This window comes from Pogona vitticeps, chromosome 5, assembly GCF_051106095.1.
Source record: "Pogona vitticeps strain Pit_001003342236 chromosome 5, PviZW2.1, whole genome shotgun sequence".
Lineage (NCBI taxonomy): Eukaryota > Metazoa > Chordata > Lepidosauria > Squamata > Agamidae > Pogona > Pogona vitticeps.
The window spans coordinates 97,053,860-97,077,785 of record NC_135787.1 but is presented as its reverse complement, the minus strand read 5'-3'; the positions used below and the strand labels follow the sequence as shown (position 1 = coordinate 97,077,785).

General features: G+C 44.1%; 1 protein-coding gene and 1 long non-coding RNA gene across 2 annotated transcripts in view; both read right to left on the bottom strand.

Annotated features, from left to right (window-relative positions):
• Positions 1-23,926, bottom strand: part of LOC144589467 (uncharacterized) — a 212,239-nt gene that overhangs the window by 67,186 nt on the left and 121,127 nt on the right. The gene's annotated exons all lie outside the window — the stretch shown is intronic.
• Positions 1-23,926, bottom strand: part of TIGAR (TP53 induced glycolysis regulatory phosphatase) — a 33,811-nt gene that overhangs the window by 4,671 nt on the left and 5,214 nt on the right. The window contains exons 2-5 of the mRNA XM_020809265.3: positions 20,397-20,434; positions 18,157-18,278; positions 4,291-4,368; positions 1,997-2,107 (exon numbers count right to left, since the gene is read on the bottom strand). Of these exons, the coding sequence (XP_020664924.3) occupies positions 1,997-2,107; positions 4,291-4,368; positions 18,157-18,278; positions 20,397-20,434 (349 nt within the window). The remainder of the gene's footprint in view (positions 1-1,996; positions 2,108-4,290; positions 4,369-18,156; positions 18,279-20,396; positions 20,435-23,926) is intronic.

Genomic DNA, 23,926 nt, shown 5'->3' with positions numbered 1-23,926 from the left:
TTCACAGAAAGAAAGGATACTTCTATGGTATTCCAGAAGTAAAACTGATCACCTGTATAGATAATCTCCAAGTGGTCAAGTATTAGGAATAACTTCCTTAATGTAGCAGGAAGAACAGGAAGCTAGACTGTAATTATGATTCTTCAAGTAGTTGTCTGTGAACCCACATAAATAAGTCTTGGATTTGCGCAAAGCCACATACGGAACCCCTAGAGCTAAGCAGTTTAAGCAGGAACCCAGCTGTACCCTCCATCATGTATTTCATGTTTAAGCATGTCCCGGGTCAAGCCTCTTAGCTCCAGTCCACCATCAAAGAAAAAGCTTTCGGGAAGGAAAGTGGCACACAGTGGTGCCTCAATTTACGACCATAATCCATTCCAGAAGATGGACGTAACTCGAAATGGTAATAAGTCAAAGCACCATTTCCCATAGGAATGCACTGAAATGCAATTAATCTGTTCTGGCCAAAGGAAAAAAAAATCACACATAAAAAAAATCACTGCAAGACTAATTCGTAACGCGATTAATCCCTTCCGGCTGGGGGGGGGGAAGCAATCAAGCGTGCAAGACCCATTGGAAAGGCACAGAAAACAAACGGAGCAGATCGGAAATGCACAGAAAGGGGGCAAGTTGGAAATGCAAAGAAAACAAAGGAAAAAGCAAGGGAAGCATGCAGGACCCATCGGAAATGGGGGGAAAACCCCAAAAAGCAACCAAACCCCCCAAGACCCATTGGAAATGGGGGGGAAGCCAAAAAACAAACAAACCCCCCAAGACCCATCAAAAATGGGGACCCCCCCCAAAAAAGCAAGCAACAGCCCCCAAGACCAATCGGAAATGGAGGAAACCCAGAAAAACAAACAAACCCCCAAGACCCATTGGAAATGGGGAAAAAACACTCCAAAAAGCAACAACCCCTCCAAGACCCATCAGAAATGAGGGGAAAAAAACAAAAAAAACCCACAAAAAACTCCCCCCAAGACCCATTGGAAATCAGGGGGAAGCCAAAAAACAAACCAACCCCCAAGACCCATCAGAAATGGGGAAACCCCCCCCAAAAAAGCAACCAACAGACCCCAAGACCTATCGGAAATGGGGGAAAAAACCCAAAAAACAAACTCCCCCAAGACCCATTGGAAATGGGGAAAAACATTCCAAAATCAACAAAACCCCCAAGACCCATTGGAAATACGGGGGGACCGACCAAGAAAACAAATAACCCCCCCAAGACCCATCACAGCACAGAAACATAAACCCCCAGCTCAAAACCACACTGCAAAAATACCCAGAACAGTTTTTAAAAAGCAGAAAACAGCACCTGACCTTACTAGGCAGCCCGAAGCCTCCCTGCAAACACACATGCACATGCTCACTTAGAAGCAGAAGGAGGCAGTCCAAAGCCTCCTCTGACCCACACTCTAACTGCTGGGGTGAAAGAGCTACAAAGAAGCAGCCTCATCGCCACCTACAGTTAGAAATTTGAATTTCCTGCCTTTTTTCCCTGCCTTTTTCTGTTCGTAAGTGGAAGCTCCAGTCACAAGTAGAAGGAAAATTTTGCGGCCGGAGCTGGTTGTAACTCGAAATGGTCCTAAGTAGGGACGTTCATAAGTCAAGGCACCATTGTATTTGAGTTTGCAGACAACTACTCCAGTTACAGGTAAGGAACCTATAATAATTTATATTAATAATTTTTGTTGAGGCTCTTAACAACCCCAGTATGAACAAATGGAACCAGCACATCTACTATCACACCTTTGTTGGCACTACAGTAGTTTATACTGTCCTCAGAGCAGGCATACAGAGGGCCTCCTCTGAAACCAGATATTAACAACCTCCAAACACATGATTTTTCTTGAATGCACCTGCATGTGTCTTGTGTACACAGCCCATTCTCCTTTAGCTACCACACACACAGCTACAGGATTCAAGGCATGACTTACTTCAATAAAGGTGGAAAAGCCAAATGATAAGTGTGGTTGGCAGCATATTCACTTACTTCATCTAGTGTTTCTCCCCCAGGAGGTGTAAAGGATGGACACTGTTCCCCAGCAGCTTTTGCCAAGGCCTTGAGATCACTCAGAGGCCTTCCTTCTGCAATTCCATATTTCTGTCAAAAAGAGTAATATATTAAATGATGGTGATGGAATTCAAATGCAGAGCATTTGGGAGGCATTTTGGTTACATCTCTGATAGAAAGGCAGAACATTTCTTAAATGCTACATCATTCTCAACATAAAAAAAAATCCAAAATGGTATACCATAACCAATCTTCAGTCTAGTACTGGCTATTAAAAACTGATCTGCTAAGTAATCACTAGGGGGAGTCTGAAAAGCCACTAAATGTCATGGGTATAAAACAGACTCCAGATATATTTCACCAGGTTTTGCCCCGGCCCTCCCAGTAATTACTGAACTGAAAGTACTGAGACATAGCCTAAAAATGCAGACTTTTAAATACTGTAGCTAGTACCCTCTATACCAAGTACCAGCTGGGACATCTGGCAACCGAACCAGGGATCAGGGGTTCAATCCCCTTTACCTGGTAGAACAACAGCCACATGTACGATCTTGAGCAAGCTACATGGTGCCCCCAAATGAACGGAATGGTAAACCACCTTTGAGTATGCTATATCTAGAAAATCTCAGAAAGAGACGCCATCAGAATCAAAATAATTGCACATAATTTTACAGTACTACCCACCAACAGTAAATGTTGGGTTCTCCTAAGTTCTGAATTCCAGTGACTTCTGACTACTCTGTTCAAAGCAGAGAGATTATATCTACTTTATGGTGGGCAATTCAAGAGAATCTGGTCTTCATTTACCCCCCTGGGAACTTGCACCCCAATCCCTCTCTATGGTCCTATTGATACCCAAACTGATTTTAAAAACTATAGGGCCAAGATGGTCAATTGTACCCTTAGTTTTGAAAAAAAGGCCTCCAAGGGCCTAACTAACAAGTTAAGGGAAGAATGGTCAGAAATGGCCAGTGGTGCCCACAAGTGGTCACTATTGTCAATTTCGGGTCAAATTTTCTTCAGTTTTGGGGGTGAGGTGCTGTGGGCCACAGGGAGCCAGGAGAAAGCATCTGCCTTGTGACTCATACTTTGTCCATCTTTTATTTAGATAATGTAGCAATTATCTCGCTAAATAACTAAAAGCAGTCCACAGAACCATAGAATCATGAAATTAGAAGGGGCCTATAAAGCCATCAAGTCCAACCCCCTGCGCAGTGCAGGAATATAAATCAAAGGATATCTGCCAAGTGGTTATCTAAATTTCTCTTGAATGCCTCTAGTGTTGGAGCACTCACCACCTCTCGAGGTAATTGGTTCCATTGCTGTATTGCTCAAAGTGCTTCATCAAGCTACATGGTTTGTAACTGATGTTGTAATCCTGTGCAACAGAAAGGAGGAACCTGTGGTCCTCTGGATGTTGTTATTCACCTTCAGTTCTCATATCTGAATGGAGAAAGGCTGTCCATCCCCGCTATATACACCTCCCTGGGTGTATGACTAGTTGAACTCAGTGCAATATAAATTTTGGTAGATGTGTGTAGGACACAAGCCCAACGAATTGAAGGAATGACAATCATGTTAAAAAGAGAATTTGTCATTATGAATTCCTTCTCCAAAGCAGCATTTGTGAAGAACCTTGGCCTTCAGTCAATAAGGAAACAAAAAGAGTTCAGAGTCAGAAATTGTGTTAAATCTGGCTATAATCTTCTCAGTCTATAATTCTGGTAATGGGATTCCAAATTTTTCTAGTGGCTTCTTCTTAAAGCAAATTCTTTAAAAGTTATCATTTCTGCATCCTCATGTAAAGGCAGGAATCATTCACACATGATTTCTGATAAAGCCACAGAGGAGGGCAGGGGGAGCCCAGGATTTATTGGAAATCCATATGTGGATTTATTTTAGCTAATATATTTGTATACAACTGTTCTGCTGAGGCAATCAGAGGACTGTGCATTTAAAAACACTAACATTAAAAAAATTACAAAAAGAACAAAGTCTTAGAATGATTAAATCTCTCCTCTGAGGCCAAAGGCATGAGCTGCTTTGCCTTAGTTTCCTCATTATTATTTTTGCTCAGGACACAAAGGTCTTAAGCAACCCTGGGGAAAGTTAAGGCAGGCAGCAGCATAGGCTTAAGTTCATGGTCCTTCAGCAAGTGATGGGATGAAATCTTACACTGTAATAGATACATTTGTCTTGAGAATTGCACAAGACAGGTTTTTCATGATTCTCATGATTCTATAGAGAAAATGGAAATAATTTTTATAACTTACTCGTTCCCGAAGTCTTTCATCATATTTAACAGCAATCTCTTTGCAGAATTGACTGTTTCTAAGAATTGAGTCAGTTGTCTGAAACAATAAGCATGCAATTCATGCAATTCATGTTTTTAAAAATATAGGTATTATTTAGGCTACTTATTTCTGGAAATAAATTCAACATTCAAAGATTTTTAAAAATTCAGTGCCTGCATATACTTTGCATACTTTTGGGAATATATAAAACAAAAAAGAATACTTTGACATTAGGGGATTTTTTTTTGTTATGAGGAGGAGAAGGAAGAGGTGGTGGAGGAGAAATGTACAGTGGAGTCTCGACTTACGTAAGGCTCCACTTACGTACTTTTCGACCTGTGTACTTCTCCAGCTGCAAAGTTTCACTTTGACTTGTGGCCGGAGAATCGACCTACGGACCAGACGAGAGAGGCGGGAAAAGTACCAAATTCAAATTTGGCACTTTCCCCGCCTCCCCCTTCCAGTCCGTAGGCCGCGGATTTGCCTCCGGACGCTTTCCAGGGCTTCTCCCCCACCATGGGAGGCCTCTTGGAGGTCCCCCCTGCCACCAATAGTGCCTCCAAAGCACAATTGGCAGCGGGACCTCCGAGAGGCCTCCCATGGTGGCGGAGAAGCCCTGGAAGACATCCGAAGGTCCGCCGCTGCCGCAGCTGGGAGCCGTGCCATGCCAGGTGATCCCAGCCATGCTCGGACTCCTGGACATCCCCCCCCCCGCTGCCATGGAGGAAGTCCAGGAGTCCGAGCATGGCCGGGATCACCCAACGCGGCGCAGCTCCCAGCAGCGGCAGTGGCAGCGGGGGAACTCCGGAGGCTTCCCTGCCGCCATGGGAGGCCCCTCGGAGGTCCTCCCCACCACAGATAGTGCCTCCGAAGCATGATCAGCAGCAGGGGGGGCTCCCAGCAGTGGCAGGGACGGGGGAAGTCCAGGAGTCAGAGCATGGCCGGGATCACCTGGCGTGGCTCGGCTCCCAGCAGCAGTGGAGGCAGGGGACCTCCGGAGGCCTTCCCCACCGCCATGGGAGGCCTCTCGGAGGTCCCCCCCCACCGCTGATCATCCTCGGAGGCACTATCGGCGGTGGGGAGGACCTCCGAGAGGCCTCCCATGGCGGTGGGGAAGGCCTCCAGAGTCCGCCGCTACTGGCAGCCGCGCCGCATTGGGTGATCCCGGCCATGCTCTTTTTCGTTACTAACCTAAACAAAACTGTTCAGATGCTCTTGGACTACAGTTCCCATAACTCATATTCATTGGATAGAGACAGATGGAAGCTGTAGTCTGCAGTGGCCCTGGAGAAGCATGCGGATATGTACAGATTTGTGTCTTCAGTCAGGACAGTAACAGTAACATAGCATGCTTCAGAAGTAATTAACAGGCAGGCTATTACAAAGTACAGTGGTGCCTCGCTTAACGAGCGCACCGTATAACGATGAAATTGCATAGCGATCCTTTTTTCGGATCGCTAATGCGATCGCTCAACGTTTTTCCAATAGGGGAAAATTCACTTTGCGAAGACCGGTAAGCGTTTCGCTTACCGATCTTCGCAAAACGAACCCCTACGATCAGCTGTTCGGCAGCCAAAATGGCCACCGGAAGCCTGGAAATGGCCCAAAATGGCCACGCGCAGCATTTTCGCGCCCTCGTTAAGCGAGGCGAGGACGCGAAAATGGCTGCCGGCCATCCTGAAGCATCGCTGAACGGTGAGTATTTGGCCCATTTGGAACACATTAAGCCATGTTTAATGCGTTCCAATGGAAATCCCTGCCCCGTTCAGCGATGCTTCAGCATAGCGAAGGTTAATCCGGAACGGATTAACCTCGCTATGCGAGGCACCACTGTAAATGAAATACTGTATAGTAAATTACAGTAAAAAGGTAATATGGATGAATTACATTCCACCATTACAAGGAGCAATAGAAAGGAGCACAACAGCATTTATGGTATATATGAAAAAAAAATCGACAACCAGAATCCTGCTGGTGTTCATGTACAGTTGGCATGAGCTGCTGTACTAATTTCAGCTACTTGACAATGTGTCAAAGCACATCTGTCACATGTCGCACATACAACTGAACAAGTGAGATGTGCTCCAGCAACTTATCAATTAGCCACAGTTAGCAGTAAAAACAAACCTTAGGTGAACTCCATTAAAAGATTTCAGTCAAGGGACAGATTTAACACTCATTTGAGGATGGGCCACACTGATTTTGAAGTACAAAAAGATTTCAGCAGTTTAACAGGTATTTTAGTGGTTATATTTCTACAATTTCTGTATGCTGTGGTACACCTTTTTGGCCTTTCTACTTGTACTCTATCTTTCCAGAAATTATTTGTCACTAGCTTAAGGAAAACACCTATTGCACAATTTGCTCTGATAGCAATGAAACGTGTTAGTAGTTGTTAAAACTCAGAGTAAATCTGACTGAACATGGGCAAGAGATTCTTCAACAGAAGGGTAATTCCATGGCAGTGGTAACAGCAAAGAAAGCCTTCTCTGCCACCGTTGCATCTGTGCAGTATCATCGAGCAGAATTGTTTCAAGTAGTCATGGACATATGTGTTGCACCACTAGCAGGGATCATGGACTACTTGACAGCCCACTGTGAAGAATTAGCGCGATACTTTGCAGACAAAATCACCTGGATCCACTCTGACCTATCTGCTATGGTTGACACAGATCCTGTGGATGTCACTTTGTTTGCTCTATATTAATAGATTTGTTCCAATTTGTCACACTTGAGGATGAGAATAAAGTCACTGAAGAGATGAGACCAACCATATGTGTGCTGGATCCCTGCCCTTCTAAGATCTTAAACCAACCAAGGGAGAACAGGTTGAGTAGGTAAGGGGGTGCTAAACATCTCTCTGTCTCAAGGCACAACATTCTACCTAAAAGAGGCATTTGTAAGACCTTTGACAAAATCCTCCCTGGACCTCATGAAACTGGACTACTATCAGCCATCTCCAATGTTCCATTTCTGGGCAAGGTGCTAGAATATTTGGTGCCCTCTCAGTTCCAGGAACTGCTGGATCAAAGAAATTATTTTAGTCTAATTTCAGATTTGGTTAGGGGACAAAGGCAGCTTTGGTCAGTGTGACGTCCCCCTCGTGCCCCTTGCTTGACCGTTAAGCCCCAGAGCACACGAAGGCAAACAATTCTCTCCTTTAACTGCTGCCACCAGGCGATCTCTATATCACCATTACTTCAGAAAGATTCAGGTCCACACTTCAAGTTCTTTTAAATAAAACTTTGGTTTATTGATTACAGAGATTGATTCATAAATATCTTCAGTAGCTAATCACACCTCAGAATTTCCCAAACTAAACACTCTATTACTGTGTCCGACTTTTTTCTCCTGCCTGACTTTTACATGTTTCTTACTCTCCTCTAGACTGACTCAGGCTCCACCTCTTATAGCATCTCCCTTGGCTCCGCCTCCCAACATTAATATGCATAAACCATTCATTACATAACAAACATGAACCATTACATAATACAACCTGAACCATAGACCTAATAAATAGAGAACGATACAGTCAGTTTCTTGGATGCTCAACACCGGGAAGTGGACAAGGGTGAGCATGTCCCTGTTGGTTCTGCTGAACCTTACAGTGATTTTCGATATCATCAACTAAGGAATCCTCTGAACAGAAACAGGTACAGACCAAAAAAATTATCATTTGTGGTTCCCCAGGCACTGGTTCTTTTTTGAAAGAAAGGTTTGTGCCTGGAGGGAGGGGAAACTAACCTCCTTACCCCGCACCCCTGTTGCCTTCCTACCTGGTCCTGCCATCTCCTCCTCTGCTGCCACCACTATCCTGAGATACATCAACCCGGCTTTCCTCCCAGGTGTCGGGCCGGCTGTTTCTCCACATGCAACCACCTATCAGCTGATCAGTGGGCACATGCACAGAGTCAGCTGGCCCGGCTCCTGGAAGGAAAGCTGAGTTGATGTCTCTCAAGACAGTGGCAGAAGAAGAGGAAGCAACAGGATCAGGTGGGGGGGGGCGACAGGAGCAGTAGGAAGCCGGTGGATGGCAGGCTGTGGAGGCAGGGGGAATGAACCAGGAAGTTCATGAAATCAAAAACAAGTTCAGTTGGGGTTGGGTTCATCAGTTTTGATGAATCTGAACTGACCTGAACCAATGAACCAGGAATTTTAACCCAAACTTTCTGGTTCATTTTTAAGTTCACGTCAATCTCTATTTTTGAACCATCTCTCTGGGACTGGTTCTAGAGGCACTGTTTTGCAATGGTTCTAGTCCTTTCTGGTGTTGGGAGACTCCTGTCAGACACCTTGGCTATTGGCATTTCTCAGTGTTCTGGTCTGTCCCCCATGCTATTTAACATCTAGATGAAACTGTTGGAAGAGGCTGTCTGTAGTTTTAAGGTTTAGTGTCACCAGTATGCTAAGGACATCCACCTCTCTCTCTCCATCTAATTCAAATGAAGCTTTTCTTGGCTCTCAATCAGTGCTTGACATCTGTGATGGACTGGATGATAGCAAATTGAAGCATAATCCTGGCAAGACAGAGGGGCTCCTGGTCAGTTTTAACTCAGATCAGATAAGAGGGATCCTTCCCATGCTACATGGGGTTATGGTCCTCCTGAAAACTCAGGTTTGTACCTTGAATGTACTCCTGGATTGACTGCTGAGTCTGGATACCCAGGCCTAAGCAGTAACTAGGAGAGTATTTGCACCATTAAAGCTGCTGGGTCTCTTCCTTCAAATGCCTGACTTGCTAAAGTGGCACATACCTTAGTTATATACTGTTTTGTTTTATTACTGTAACATGCTGTATATGGGGATGCGACTTGGAAACTTCAGCTGGTTCAAAATGCCGCAGCCAGTCTTGTGACTGAGCCAGTTACAGGGATCATAATTCCTTTGTTACAACTTCACAGGTTACCAGTTCATCTCTAGGTCCAGTTCAATGTACTGACTTAAAAAGCCCCATACCTATAAAGCTCCATATATCTTGGGTGCAGGCTATCCAAAGGACCATGTCCCAATATACTCCCCTCCCACATCTATGAGATTGGGAGGACACTTTTTCTTAGTCTCATCACAATCCCTGGCATGTTTGGTGAGTACTCTTGAGTGCTTTTCCTGTGACTGCTCTCAGTCTATGGAATCCCCTCCCTCAGAAGGCTAGGTTGGCCCTCTACATTTCTAGCCTTCTGCCAGCAGGTAAAAATCCACCTGTTTAAATTTGCTTTTGATCTGTGAACATCCTGGTAGTACTGACATTTTTAGTGGCGGAGGGGGATGTAGCATTGTGACAACCCCAGACCTACTGGAGTATGCCACACTATAAATATGCTGCCACCAACCATTCCCTATAAGGAGTCACACAGACCAGGAATGGATTTTAACAAACAAAAGAACAAGGTTTATTTAAATAACAAACAGGGTAAACAAAATGATCAGGTAAATAAGATACTGTAACGTGGCGTAGTCTCAATCATATACATACAACAGTTTGGTTCCCCTAGAACCCTTTAAAGTACAGCACAGACCCTGAACCTATCAGTTCTGGCTACCTATATAGAAACCTGAACCTATCAGGTATGTACTAACTGACACACAGTTGTACCCAGTCTGACACACAGACTCCAACTCTTCACTCTCCACACAAGCTCCAAATATATATACAGTACAGCTCCTCCCCCTGATGTCCCGCCTTCCACTCCCCATAGGATGGAACTTTCCCTCCAAACCCATGACAGACAGGTACCATCAGTGCTGTATGTAACACCTCCCCTCTTTATAAGTTGTTTTGCAGGGGAAAAGCTAAAGTGCTTTTCTCCAAAAAAAACAACCAGGATCAAAACACAAAACAATTATACATTTTAACACAATCCCATAACCCATACTTACACTCTAGGTTAAACATATCAATTAGGCATTTAACCATTAACATTTACAATACATTAAGTTACCTTTATTAATACAAACCAAGCCTGTTCAAAAAAAACAGGTACATTTAACTTTTGGTCACCAAAATATACATAGTCCATATTTCTTCGCCGTCTTCACTCATCGGGTCTTCTTGACAAGGCGTCAGCAACACAGTTCATTGACCCTCTGACCACCTTCACTTCAAAGTCATAATCTTGCAGGTTTAAAGCCCACCTCATAAGTTTACTATTGTGGGTTTTCATTGTCTTTAACCACTGCAGTGGTGAGTGGTCAGTGCACAGAACAAAATGTCTTCCCCAGATGTAAGGTTTGGCCTTCTGAATCGCGTATACTATGGCCAGGCACTCCTTTTCCACGGTTGCCAAATGTCTCTCACCTTTCTGGAGTTTCCTACTCAGGTAGGACACTGGATGCTGGTCACCATTTCCATCCTCCTGGCAAAGAACTGCTCCTACCCCGCTGTTAGACGCATCGGTGTAGATGATGAACTCCCGGTCGAAGTCTGGAGCACGCAGCACTGGATAATTGATGAGCGCCTCCTTCAACCTCCGGAACGCCTCCTCACAGTCGCTGGTCCACGGGATGCGGTCATCAGTCTTCTTCCGCGTCAGATCGGTCAGCGGAGTCGCCATCTCGCTAAACCTCGGGATGAACTTTCTGTAGTAGCCCACCAACCCAAGAAATGATTTGACTTTTTTCTTGGTGTTGGGTCTGGGCCAATCACGAACGGCTTCTATCTTGGCCTCTAGGGGTTTGATCACTCCTCCCCCTACTATGTGACCCAAGTATTTTATTTCTGGGCTACCCAGCTGCAGTTTGTTCTCTTTGCAGGGCCTAGGCCAAAGCACTTCCTCCCCTGGGTTAAAGTGCCTCTCCCTGGCTTTCTGGTCATACCAGGTTTTCTTTTTGACCTTCTGAGCTTGCAGGTTTTCTGCTGCTAGCTCTAGGTTTCTCTTCAGGTCAATCATTAAAGTGTCTATATTCGTCACAACATCTTGTGGGTCATCCTGGGTGATCTGTTCCCAATTTTGTTTGATTAAATCAAGTGGACCTTTCACCCTTCTCCCAAACAAAAGTTCAAACGGACTGAACCCGGTACTGGCTTGTGGCACTGATCGATAAGCAAACAAAAGGGATTGCAGCTTCTGGTCCCAATTGTTTGGATTCTCTGCCAAGTAAGCCCTAATCATGCGCATCAGAGTCCCATTAAACTTCTCCGTTAACCCATTACTTTCGGGGTGATAGGCAGTGGTTTCCTTGTGTTTAATTCCACAGATTTGCCATAACCGTTTCATAAGCTTTGATGTAAACGATGTGCCCAAATCTGTGATTATTTCTGAGGCAAATCCCATCCTGGACATATACCCCACCAAGGCATCTGCCACTGTGTTAGTTTCAATGTTAGTCAAGGGAATGGCTTCGGGGTACCTCGTGGCATGGTCCACAATGGTGAGAATGAACCGGTTCCCCCTCTTTGTGGCCTTGGGCAAAGGTCCCACAATATCCACTCCTATACATTTAAACGGGGTGTCAATCACAGGCAAAGGGCACAACTTCGCTTTGGTCCTGTCACGGTTATTCCCCTGCCTCTGACACACATCACATTGTTTACAGAACTCCTTGATCTGCTTCCCTATTTCCGGTCAGTAAAAATTTTGTGTGATTCTCTGCTGTGTTTTGTTCACCCCTAAGTGCGCAGCAAACATGTCAGAGTGCCCCCTTTGTAAGATCATGGGGCGATACTTTTCAGGTACCACTAGCTGACTTCTGATCCCATCTCCCCCTTTTGAGATATTCATTAGGGTCTCTCTATATAAAATTCCCTTTTCCTCACGAAATCTCACTGGGGTTTCAGGCGTTAGCTGGGTGTCTGTCACCTTTTCAAAACACTTTCGGAGAGTGGCGTCTGCCTTTTGCTCTTGGCCAAATTTGCTGTCTGTGGTTAAGGTTTCTACCACAGCTTCGGAACTATCCTCATCTGCTTTAGCCTCGGGCTCTTCAGTACCCCCCTGAACTGTCCCCGTGGTAGCTTGTGAGCGTGTAATCACTAGCACCCATTTCACATGTTCAGCCATGTCATTTCCCACGAGCATGGCTGCTGGCAGAGTCGATGAAATCGCTAGACGCCAAACTCCCCTCCAGCCTTGAAAGCTCACAGGTACCTCAGCTACTGGCAGTGAGATCACCTGCCCCTCAATCCCTGCCACCTTCAAGCTCTCATTTGGGATTATATACTTCATAGGAATAATGTCTGGATGGCACAGGGTCACCTGGGAACAAGTATCCCTTAGCCCCCTATACTGATGGTCAAGTATTCCTACGTCCACCCCTGCGGTCTCAAACAACTGCGAATCTGTCCTCACTAGTAAGCAGCGCTTGACCTCCACAAGAGGACCATTTTCCCCAGCCTGATCAGCAGATGTAACTGTTTCAGATTGAGTAGCCATGGTAACAGGCTCCCTCAATGGCAAAGAGCTTTGCTCTGTCTGGACACAGAACACAGATTTTGGCTTGGTTCCACTCAAATCATGAGGCAAATTTCCCTTTAGCTGCTTTAATTTCTCACACTCTGAGATTAGATGGCCCTTTCCTTGACAGAAATAACATTTTCTGCTGTATTTGGAGTCTTTCTCATCTGGTTTTGGTTTTCCCTCCAAACTCTGAGGTCTTTGTGGTTTCATGTCTGAGGGCTTCCCTTCAACATGGGCCCCTCCCCCTTGCTGGTTTTTCCCTGGTCCCTGAGAGTACTTGCTGTAGGTTTCTTTGGGTTTACCTACAGATTTCCCCTCAGCACCTAAGGGCTTTCTTATTTGGTAAATAAAATCTGCGATCTCTGCCGCCTCTGTCACAGATTTCGGTTTCCTCTCCCTCACCTGGAACTTCAGTTCCCCATGCAGGACTGAATAAAACTGTTCCAGCGCTATCAGGTCTTTGAGCTGCTGGAAGGTCTCTGTCCCCTCCTGAGACAGCCATTTCTCTAGCAGCCTCACCAGTTGGGCCCCCACTTGGGTAAAAGTCTGCTCTGGTTTCTTTGTGAGTGACCTGAATCTTTGCCTCAGCTGTTCAGCATTTATCCCATGTCTGGCAAACACCAGTTTTTTAAACTCAGCGAAGTCTTTCATCAGTTCCACTGGCATCTCTGCATAGACTTCTGCCAGGCTGCCACTGATTAAAGATCGCATAATGGTCATCTTCTCAGTTTCCCTTACTGAGAAGTCCACAAACGCTCTTTCCACGAGGGAAAAGAACACCTCAGGGCAATCTCCCTTGTGGTACACAGGGAATTTCTTCAGGTCAGTTTTAGACAATTGGCCCACCTCAGAATCCCTATTGTTATTATTGTTCTGGTTCATCATTTCCAATTTTCTTAACTCAAACGCCATCCTTTCTTTTTCCAGAGCAATTTTCTCTCTCTCTAATCTTTCTTCTTTTTCCATTCTCTCTCTCTCTAATTCGAATTGTCTCTGTTTCTCCCTTTCCCTTTCCTCCATTTCCCTCACCCTCAGTTCATGCTGTTGGGCTAGGAGCATTATTCTGAGTTCTGAGGTCTGTTCTCCCGTGTTCTCCTCCTGCACTGAGCCAAATTCCTCCTCAGAACCTTGGTCTACCTGTGGATCTCTCACTTCCCCCATTTCCGCCATTTGACTTCGAGTCAAGGGCATAATCCCCCCAGAACAGGCTGCCTTCAAAAGTCAAGCCTCAAAATAAAATGACAACTTTTTTTCTTTTGCCTCAGAAACAGCCTTCTATAGATTGCTGCTGTTCCTTCAGCACTAACTTGCAACTGTTGCCAGGCAGAATCCACCCCCTCTGCTAGGCCTCTCAGCAGACAGGCTAGATCACTGTTACTTCACGCAGCTTTGCCTCAGCCCTTTCCCGCCAAAACGGGTTGCCTCAGAGCTCCCTAATCTAGTCTCCCCAATCTGAGTTGGCACGTTCTTCCACTAGCGTACCTCCCCGTGAGGTAAGCCTAGAAGATTACCTACGCGCCCTCAGATTGTCCCTGACTAGACCCCCCTTGCTCTGGGCACACTTGCCAAGGCTTTGCTGGACCACTGGACAACTGGACCAGTCGTATCCCACACGCTGGACACCAATCAATGTGACAACCCCAGACCTACTGGAGTATGCCACACTATAAATATGCTGCCACCAACCATTCCCTATAAGGAGTCACACAGACCAGGAATGGATTTTAACAAACAAAAGAACAAGGTTTATTTAAATAACAAACAGGGTAAACAAAATGATCAGGTAAATAAGATACTGTAACGTGGCGTAGTCTCAATCATATACATACAACAGTTTGGTTCCCCTAGAACCCTTTAAAGTACAGCACAGACCCTGAACCTATCAGTTCTGGCTACCTATATAGAAACCTGAACCTATCAGGTATGTACTAACTGACACACAGTTGTACCCAGTCTGACACACAGACTCCAACTCTTCACTCTCCACACAAGCTCCAAATATATATACAGTACAGCTCCTCCCCCTGATGTCCCGCCTTCCACTCCCCATAGGATGGAACTTTCCCTCCAAACCCATGACAGACAGGTACCATCAGTGCTTTTGATCTGTGAACATCCTGGTAGTACTGACATTTTTAGTGGCGGAGGGGGATGTAGCATATTATATTTTTATCATCTGTTTTCAATTTAATTTGCTTTGGACTTGAGATGTTTTCAATATTGTTACAGCTTCAATTGTACAGTGGTGCCCCGCATAGTGACGATAATCCGTTCTGAAAAAATCGTCGCTATACGGATTTGTTGCTATGCAGGGCAAAAAAGCCCATAGGAATGCATTAAAACACGTGTAATGCGTTCCTATGGGCAAAAAAATCACCATTATGCGGAAATCCTCCATGCGGCCACCATTTTCGCTGTCCGGTAAGCGAGGAAAGGGCGCAAAAACACAGTGGGCGGCCATTTTCTTTACCTGGCGGCCATTTTGGAACCGCCGATCAGCTGTTTTTAAAACATTGTTATGTGATAATCGGTAAGCAAAACGCTTACCAATCATCACAAAGCGATGTTTTCCCATTTAAAACATCGTTATGCGATCGCAAAAGCTCAATCGTTATGTGGATTCGTCATTAAACGAATCACTTGTTATGCGGGGCACCACTGTATTTTAATAGTAATACTCTAATTTATTGTGATTTTGAATATATGTATACATTTTAGCTGCTGTACATCACCTTGAGTCCTTTCATTGAGAGAAAGGCATGGTATAAATGAAGTACAGTGGTGCCCCACATGACGATAATAATCTGTTCTGGGAAAATCGCTGTTTAGTGAAATCGTCGTCATGCGGAATCAGTTTCCCCATTGGAATGCATTGAAACCCGTTTAATGCGTTCCAGTGGGGAAAATACTTCATCGTTTAGCGAAGATCGCCCATAGGGAAGCCATTTTGCGAGCGCCGATCAGCTGTAAAATGGCTGCCATGCGAAGCATGGGTCCGGAAAACAGAGGGCAGCCATTTTGTGGAGCCGGAAAAATCATTGTCTTGTGAACAAATGGTTTGCAAAGCATGGACCTAATCGACGTCCAGCGAAAATCCCCCATAGGAATGACTGTTTTGCGAATCGCTATAGCGATCGCAAAAAGTCATTGTAATGCGGATTCGTTGTTCAGCGGGGTCGTTGTCTTGAGAGGTACCACTGTAAATAAACATTCCATTTCAGGAGCCATTTTAGCCTATGGTAGTGATAAGGTATCATGTTGTACATGCCTAGCAACAGTTTATAAACTATACAGAGACATAGAAGAAATATGTGCTATAGCTTATATACTTCCAATTTAACATTGGAAACAGCTGAAGAGGGCTTCTGCCTGAGTGATAAAATATGAAACTGACTTCAAGGAAGAAGAAATGCCTTGAAAATAAAGGTGCTTAGAACTCAGCCTGCAAAACAGCTGAGAATAGCACTGTCAGGGCTTGTGAAATCTGACCCAACACTGACACAAGGAAAGAGAAAAGTGCTGAAAACAAAGAACAAGTGTTGCATTTCAACAGTTTAACTTGCTCCAACATATGGTCTGTCTTCCTAAAAAGAAGTTAGTAGCAATCTCACTCCTACTTTTTTTTTGTCTCTAAGCTCCTAAACCTTAGTGCTGCTTTTGGGCTTTTATGCTCTGCATCTCTACATCTTATTAACAAAAGGGGCTACCAACTTCCTTGTGAAGAGCAAAAGGCTTAATATTCTCACCAGAGTTTAGTGTTCTCAAATGTGTTTAGAATGTTAATCACCTAAAAAAACAGAATGTTGCTAACTCTGGGCCCGTGATACAAAACACATTATTCTCACATTAATTTATTGTTGTGTCAGAATTCACAGTACAAGAAGACACAGGAGCAAATCAGGACCCGTGGCTTTTCTGTCTGTACTTCAGCTGCATGTTTAGCAAGGAGAGATAACAAATCTGGTTTTATTTAGTAGTTCCAATTGGTTTACAGAAACATTTCTCAAACTGTGGACAAGCTACCACTGCCTTGGAATCTTTGGAAAAGAAATGAGAAATGTTTAATTTGAAAAAAGAAAATCACTGCTGCAACCAACATTATCATCCTTCCATGGCATATGTTGCCGCCATTATCAATCAAAACGTTTTTCACTTAAGAGTTTCTAGGTCAGTAAATCCAGCCTAAATGGAGATGAAGAATTTTGTATTTTCCAAAATGGGATTAATGGACAGGATCTAATTGCTAGATTTTCCCCCAACAGAACACTGGAAGTCAGTAAAAGGGGAAGTCTCCTTTCAACAGCACACCATCTTGCACCCCAACCCTGCTCCAAAAGGCCAGGAAGATCTCTAGAGTTGATTTTTGAGGCAGCTCTGAGGACTGCAGGGGAAAAAAAGCAAAGCAAAGCAAAGCGTGCTGCTTATATACCACCCCATAGTGCTTCAAGCACTCACTAGGCGGTTTACAAGTTAGTTATGCAGGCTACACATTGCCCCCCCCCCGTAAGCTGGGTACTCATTTTAGCCGGCTACCTGGGATTGAACCCCAGATCGTGAGCACAGTTTTGGCTGCAGTACAGCGGTTTCCAACTGTTATTATTTTTATTAGTTTTCACCTATTTCGCAGATGATACAATTCCTACATACGAATTATGTAGAAATGTCTACAATTTCATATTTGACAGTTAGGTCTGAGAGGTAGGATATTATTCTCTACATATTCATATGAGAAATTATGATTATACCGATATGTTGCAAATCAATTCTTCATCAGAATTCATTTGATGTTCATTAGATAAAGGGTTTTATATTTATTTACTCTAGAGATGCATCAAACTGCTTATGTTTTAATTTTTGTGACTAGAAAATGTGATGAATTTATAAGAGGAAGTGGTCTGAAAATATCTGTACACCTCTCTTGACACAGTAGTAGGCAAGAGCATCAAAGGCAACATCCTCCTTAGCCCCATCCTCCTTCCTTTTAAAGCAGCCACAATAAAATATGCATATTCTCAGAATCTGCATAGCTTCTCATCAGATACAAAGCCTAGGAAAGCATATGTCCCACCCCTATTAGCATAGATATATGGCAGGCACCAAAACCAACCACCATCCTATTCCCACTTGCAGCTTTACTTTTGGCTGCCTCCTGACTGATTTCACAGCAGCTTTCTGGAGCTGGTCCTTTCTTTCTCTTTAGGATGTCACAGATAACAGATAAATTTTCATAAGCAATGATAATCTCAGCAGGATGCTTTCCTAGTAGTAACTTACATCCATAAAAAAATGTAATGGCTGCCTCTGGCATACATATTAGTTCAACAGTGACTAAAATCCTGTTGACATAAATTAGTCCACATAAGGCTGATGATGTCATCAACAGCAGCCTTTTTTTTAAAAAATCCCAGAACATCTGATATTGTGGAATTTAACATACACTGTACAATATACTTACCTGCTTTGCACGAAGCAGATCACTTGAGAACACATGAGTAAATTTTACATTACTGAGATATACACCAGCAGCATTGGCTTGTCTGAAGCCTGTCTCGGAGAGGGGCATATCAATACCCTGTCCTGCAACAACCAAAATTGTTAGTTCAACATCTTATGGCAAGTCTGATTTATTCATCAATGGCTATTAATACTCATAGACACAAGGGAGGTCCCTGAACTTACTGTATCATTATAGGTATATATCGGTGCTTTTGATGGGAGGGGCCCTAATCTTTAGTTGAAACCAAGAAATGAAAAGCTAGATTCAAATCCATTGTCCATGTACTTGTCCTTCCTCCACATGATCATCTCCAATGTCCAAATTCTGATGGCAAATATCTTAGAGGAGAGACTTGTCGTTGTTTTCACTAGGGTGGACAGCATGGCCCTCCAGATGTTGTTACTGAAAGTCCTCTATCACTCACCATTGGCTACTGCTGGGAGTGGCAATCCAACATCTGGAGGACCACAGCTATCCACCCTTGCTACGCATAGATGGAGCAAAACAAAAAACAAAAACTGAACAATTAAGACCAGCCAGACAGCTATACTTACTTTGTAGATTTGTAGGTTTTTGATAGAGGAACACATTTGCTGCCTCGCATTATACAATTCTTGCCCATCTACCAAGTAAGTGCCTTTGTGTATCTACTACCCTCAGTAAGAACAGCCAGGCATTTTGTATTTCTATATGGACTTTTGCTGAAAATCTCCTTTCTTTAGTAACCTACTGTCATCTTGAAGCTGTGCTGTTCATGTATCTCATAAGCAATTTGTACAACACGAAGATTGCAATTAAAGAAGTATTTCAGACCACATGTCATTATTTGGCAATCAAAGTGATATAATGTAGTGTTTTTTTTTTTGGGAATGGAGGCAGAAATATGTGGTGCAAATGAGCAGAATAGAAGTTCCCGTATACATGCATAGCTTTCAAAAATAATTGTGAGAAAGGACCCTAGTCGCAAGAAGGTCTATAAAAACTTGTGTTAAGAGAGAGAGAGAGCCAATTTCTCTCCTCTGCTACCTCTGAAGCTTCTTGTTTTTCCATGGCTAATTTACATTTTCTCTTGTAGAAAATTTGTAAAATGAAGGGAAAAGAGCAAGAACTCTTGAAAATATTTTTCCTTTTAAATTATCAAAATTGAGTTGGGTAAGATTTGTGTTACCTACATTTTATTCCCTCTAGATGATTTTTAACAATTGTTAGTAATGATGATAGTACATTAATGAAAACATTATCAGAAAAGTACAATTATTACTACAATATTGTGAACATATGGGACTTGCGTGTTAGATGGAAAAATATTTTTTAAAAGCATTGGAAACTATCTGGAAGAGGAATACTTATGGATAGTACTATCTCCCCAGTGCTGATTCACAGGCATTTTTCTTATATTGCTTCTTCTGCTTCTTGATAATGCTGACTACAGAGACAGTTTCTAAGCCCAAACAATGAATCCCCTTACTATGATGCTGATGATTTATGTTTTAAACGCTATTTCCTTATGCTACCAATCTAAAAAAGAAGCTCCTTGAGATTTAGGAGCTTGCTTCCCATTTCTAATCCTTGATATGCTTGTAACTAAAACATATCAATAAAACTCAAATATTTTTAATTGAACCTTAAGTTTTTGATTGTAATAAACACAAAATCACAATTTAGATACAGAATATTTTATAAATATTCTTAAAGTATGATAACCTTAATACTGTTAAAATAAAGCAATATACTGTATTCACTCCCTTCCAAATTCCCTTTTATTTTTGAACACTTTGAAAATACATCTCTATGTCCACAGAAGCTTGCCTCCACAACTGTATATTAGTCAATTAAGAAATTGCCTACAAATAGCTGCTAGTGTGTGAGCTTCTTCACGGTGCAAATACTACATGGAAGCCAGTTTGCAGGAATGCTGCTGTTTACTTTCCAGTCATTGTGACTTTCTTTGATCAGACTTAGCTCCTTGATCAGATTTTTCAGGCCAGAAAAATAAGTATGCACCAGCAGTTCACTGCTATGCATGTGTATCCCAGACTTGAAGTCTAGGTCTTGAGACAACAGACTCAACTTAATAATTTTTCAAAATAAGCCCAATAATCCTTCAGTATCTAAATAATAACAGTGGAAATATATAGAACAGCAGCCATGGCGTACGAGTATTAACACTCAATAAGAGTTACTATAAATTCACAAACCTTGTAGTATCTTCTCTTTGTTGTATCTTGTTTCGCCACTGAAACAAACAAAAGACAATGTAAAAAATTAATAATAAAATAGTGTGGGGACTATTTTATTTTTGTGCTTGAAAGGACAAGAGGAGTTAAGGAAAGTACCAAGGATTTCAATCAAGATTGGCCATTAGAACACCAGGTTTACATGTCAGAAATTATTTACTTGCAATTTACATTTATATCCTGTTTCTCCTTTAATGAGTCCAAAAAGTGCATATGGTGCTCCTCTTTCTATCATCCTTATAGCATTCTTGTGAGGGACTTAGTGGTTCATAATTTCTCAGACAATTTCTTTGCTCAGTGAGGACTAGGTTTTGGATTTCCAAGGTTCAAGTAAAAAACATTACATCTACTATTCTCTCATTGTACCACCCAAAACGCTGCTCAACAGTCTCCCTTTCTAGACCACACAGACTGGTCTCTAGGACAGTGTTGGAATACTTTTTGTTTATTGCATGATGAGACGTCAGCATCCACACCCAGGCTACTCTGCTGTGGCTCAAAATTTAAAAGTCTCTATGGGCATTCAATGTATTTGCGAATGTATTCAGAGTTCCTACTCCAGTCCTCTGAAGATGCTGGCCACAGAAACTGGCAAAACATCAGGAAGAACAATCTTCAGAACATGGCCAAAGAGCCCGAAAAACCCACAACAACCATCTCTATGGGCATGCTCCAATGGCTGTCTGGCACCGTTCATTCTGCAACTTATTCAAGTAACAAAAGCCTTATGATAATAAATTTAATTAAACAGCTCGTGTGCTTTAGAAAATAGAAAATAAGAGAAAGAAATAACAGGTTTGAAAATAAATCAGACTACCACCTAAACCCACTGAAAATGTATGTTGACCAGAACAAGGGTCCTGTTCCTTTGGAAGCTTTAAAAGAAGGAATTATGTTAAGGATATCTTGGCATGTTAGGATTAGGCAAAATCTACTGAAAATACATAACTTTACATAAACACTAAAGGTACACATGTTTTTGCCTGGATTCACTCTACAGGGATAAACCAGACAAAAGAGTATTACGATCCACTAGCCAAAACCCTTTTACCTAAATTTGTGCAGAGGCTGGATGATGTCATCATTTGGGCCAGCAAAATTAAATTAAGTTTAACAGAAAGCTTCTGATCCCCCCCATTCCAAGGCTCTCTAGGCCTCCCTTTTGCCCTGGCAGGGGAGGAGACTTTAACAATAAAAATTTGTCTCCTGATCACCACAGCCAGGATTGCTGGCAGTAATCTGAGGCGATTTCTGGCTATTAAAGATTCCCCTCCACAATCCCTGAGGCTCCCCAAGGCAAAAGGGAGCCATAGGGAGCCTTGGAACCTGAAAAAGGAGGGGGAGATAAACAAATTTCAATTAATTAAATTTTACTGGTCCAGATGGCAATATGATCTAACTTCTATGATGATCTAACTTCTATTCTGTATCCAATAAGCCCCAGGTGATTCAAGATCTTATCCTGGAGGAGGATGCAGACCTGGCATGCATAACCGAGACATGGCTTAATGGGGAGGGTGGCCCTCCCCTGGCTCTCATCTGCCTGCCCGGTTATGATGACCAGCACAGGGTAGACTGGAGGGACGGCGGGGGGGGGGAGTAGCCATTCTCTATAAATCTAACTTGGAGGTTACCAGGCGCTCCTCGGTGGTAAGGCCGGGTCTAGAGGCACTCCACGTGTCGATAGGGGCCAGGGATGGAATTGGGATTTTGCTGGGCTACCATGCCCCCTGCAGCCCAGCCACTTCCCTTCCGGAGCTGGCTGACTTTGTCTCCGCGGCACTGTTGGGATCCCTGACGCTTCTGGTCTTGGGTGATTTCAACGTGCATGCGGAGGCAGAGGTTACTGGGCCAGCTCTTGAGTTCCTGGAAACCATGGCTTCCTTGAACATGTCCAGCATGTCAACGGCCCCACCCACGTGGGAGGTCACACGCTAGACCTGTTTTTTTCCTCCAGTTGGGGCGAGAGTGGTCTGATGGTGACGGACCTTGTGTCTGTCCCCTTGTCATAGTCAGATCACCACCTGATAAAATGTAACCTCACAGTGGCTCCCCCCCCCCACAGGGAGCAGGGGCCTATTCCTATGGTCCACCCTCGAAGACTTCTGGATCCGATCGGTTTCCAGGATGCCATGAGAGGGATTACGGCTGACTTGGCTAGCGCTCCTGTCGACGTTCTGGTTGACAGCTGGTCCACCACTGCCACCAGGGCCATAGACATGATCACGCCCAAACGCCCTCTCCGTCGCAGAACTCGCCCGGCGCCTTGGTTTAACCAGGAGCTCCGGGCGATGAAGCGTATAAGGAGAAGGCTAGAGCGTAGATGGAGGAAGAACCCGACAGATCATAATTGGATAGCTGTTAAGGTCTCAACTAACGTTTATCTGAATAAGGTGAAGGCTGCATGTAGATCATTCTTCACTAACCGGATAAGCGAAGCGTCCAACCAGCAGGTGGAGCTTTTCCGCATAGTGCGCAACCTATCCGGAATTGGTCTGGGAGATGGGCCTCCCCTTAGTCTCTCACCGGACCAATTTGCAGCATTTTTTAAATCTAAAGTGGAGGCCATCCGCCGGGAGCTCTCTCCTTTTTTGAATGCAGTGAGATGTCCAGCGCTCTGTCTTGTCCGGTTATTTTTGACTCCTTTCAGCCGTTAACGCCTGATTCTGTGGCCAGGGTGCTTGATCGCTGTCGGACCACCACCTCCTCCTTGGACCCTTGCCCGGCCTGGCTAATCAAAGCAGCCAGGCCGAAAACAACTGAGTGGGCCACAGGAATAATAAATGGGTCTTTCCTTGAGGGCAGGTTCTTCAAGGAGACACTCATTAGGCCCATAAGAAAGAAACCTAATTTGGCGGTGGACAAAATTGGCAATTATAGGCCCATCGCCAATGTTTCTTTCATGAGCAAAGTAGTGGAGAGGGTGGTGGCAGATCAGCTTCAGGCACTCCTGGATGAAACAGATGCCCTAGATCTGTTCCAGTCGGGTTTCAGGCCGCATCACGGTACAGAGACAGCATTGGTTGCCCTGTATGATGACTTCTTGAGGGAGGCTGACAGGGGCAAAACGTCTCTGTTAGTCCTCCTCGACATCATGGTGGCCTCTGATACCGTCGACCACGGTATCCTCCTGGGGAGGCTCTCCGAGCTGGGAATTGGTGGCTTGGCGTTAGCCTGGCTCCGTTCCTTCTTGGAGGACCGTCCCCAGAGAGTACAGCTTGGGGAGAGTGTCTCGGCCCCGTGGAGCTCCAATTGTGGTGTTCCGCAGGGGTCAATTATCTCTCCAATGCTGTTCAACATCTATATGAGGCCGCTTGCTGGGGTCATCAGGGAGTGTGGAGCGTCATGTCACCAGTATGCTGATGACACCCAGCTCTACATCTCCTTTTTACCAACTGCAGGTGATGCTGTCCTGTCCCTTCAGCGCTGCCTGGGGACTGTACTGGAGTGGATGCAGGAGAACGGCCTGAGGCTGAACCCGGACAAGACGG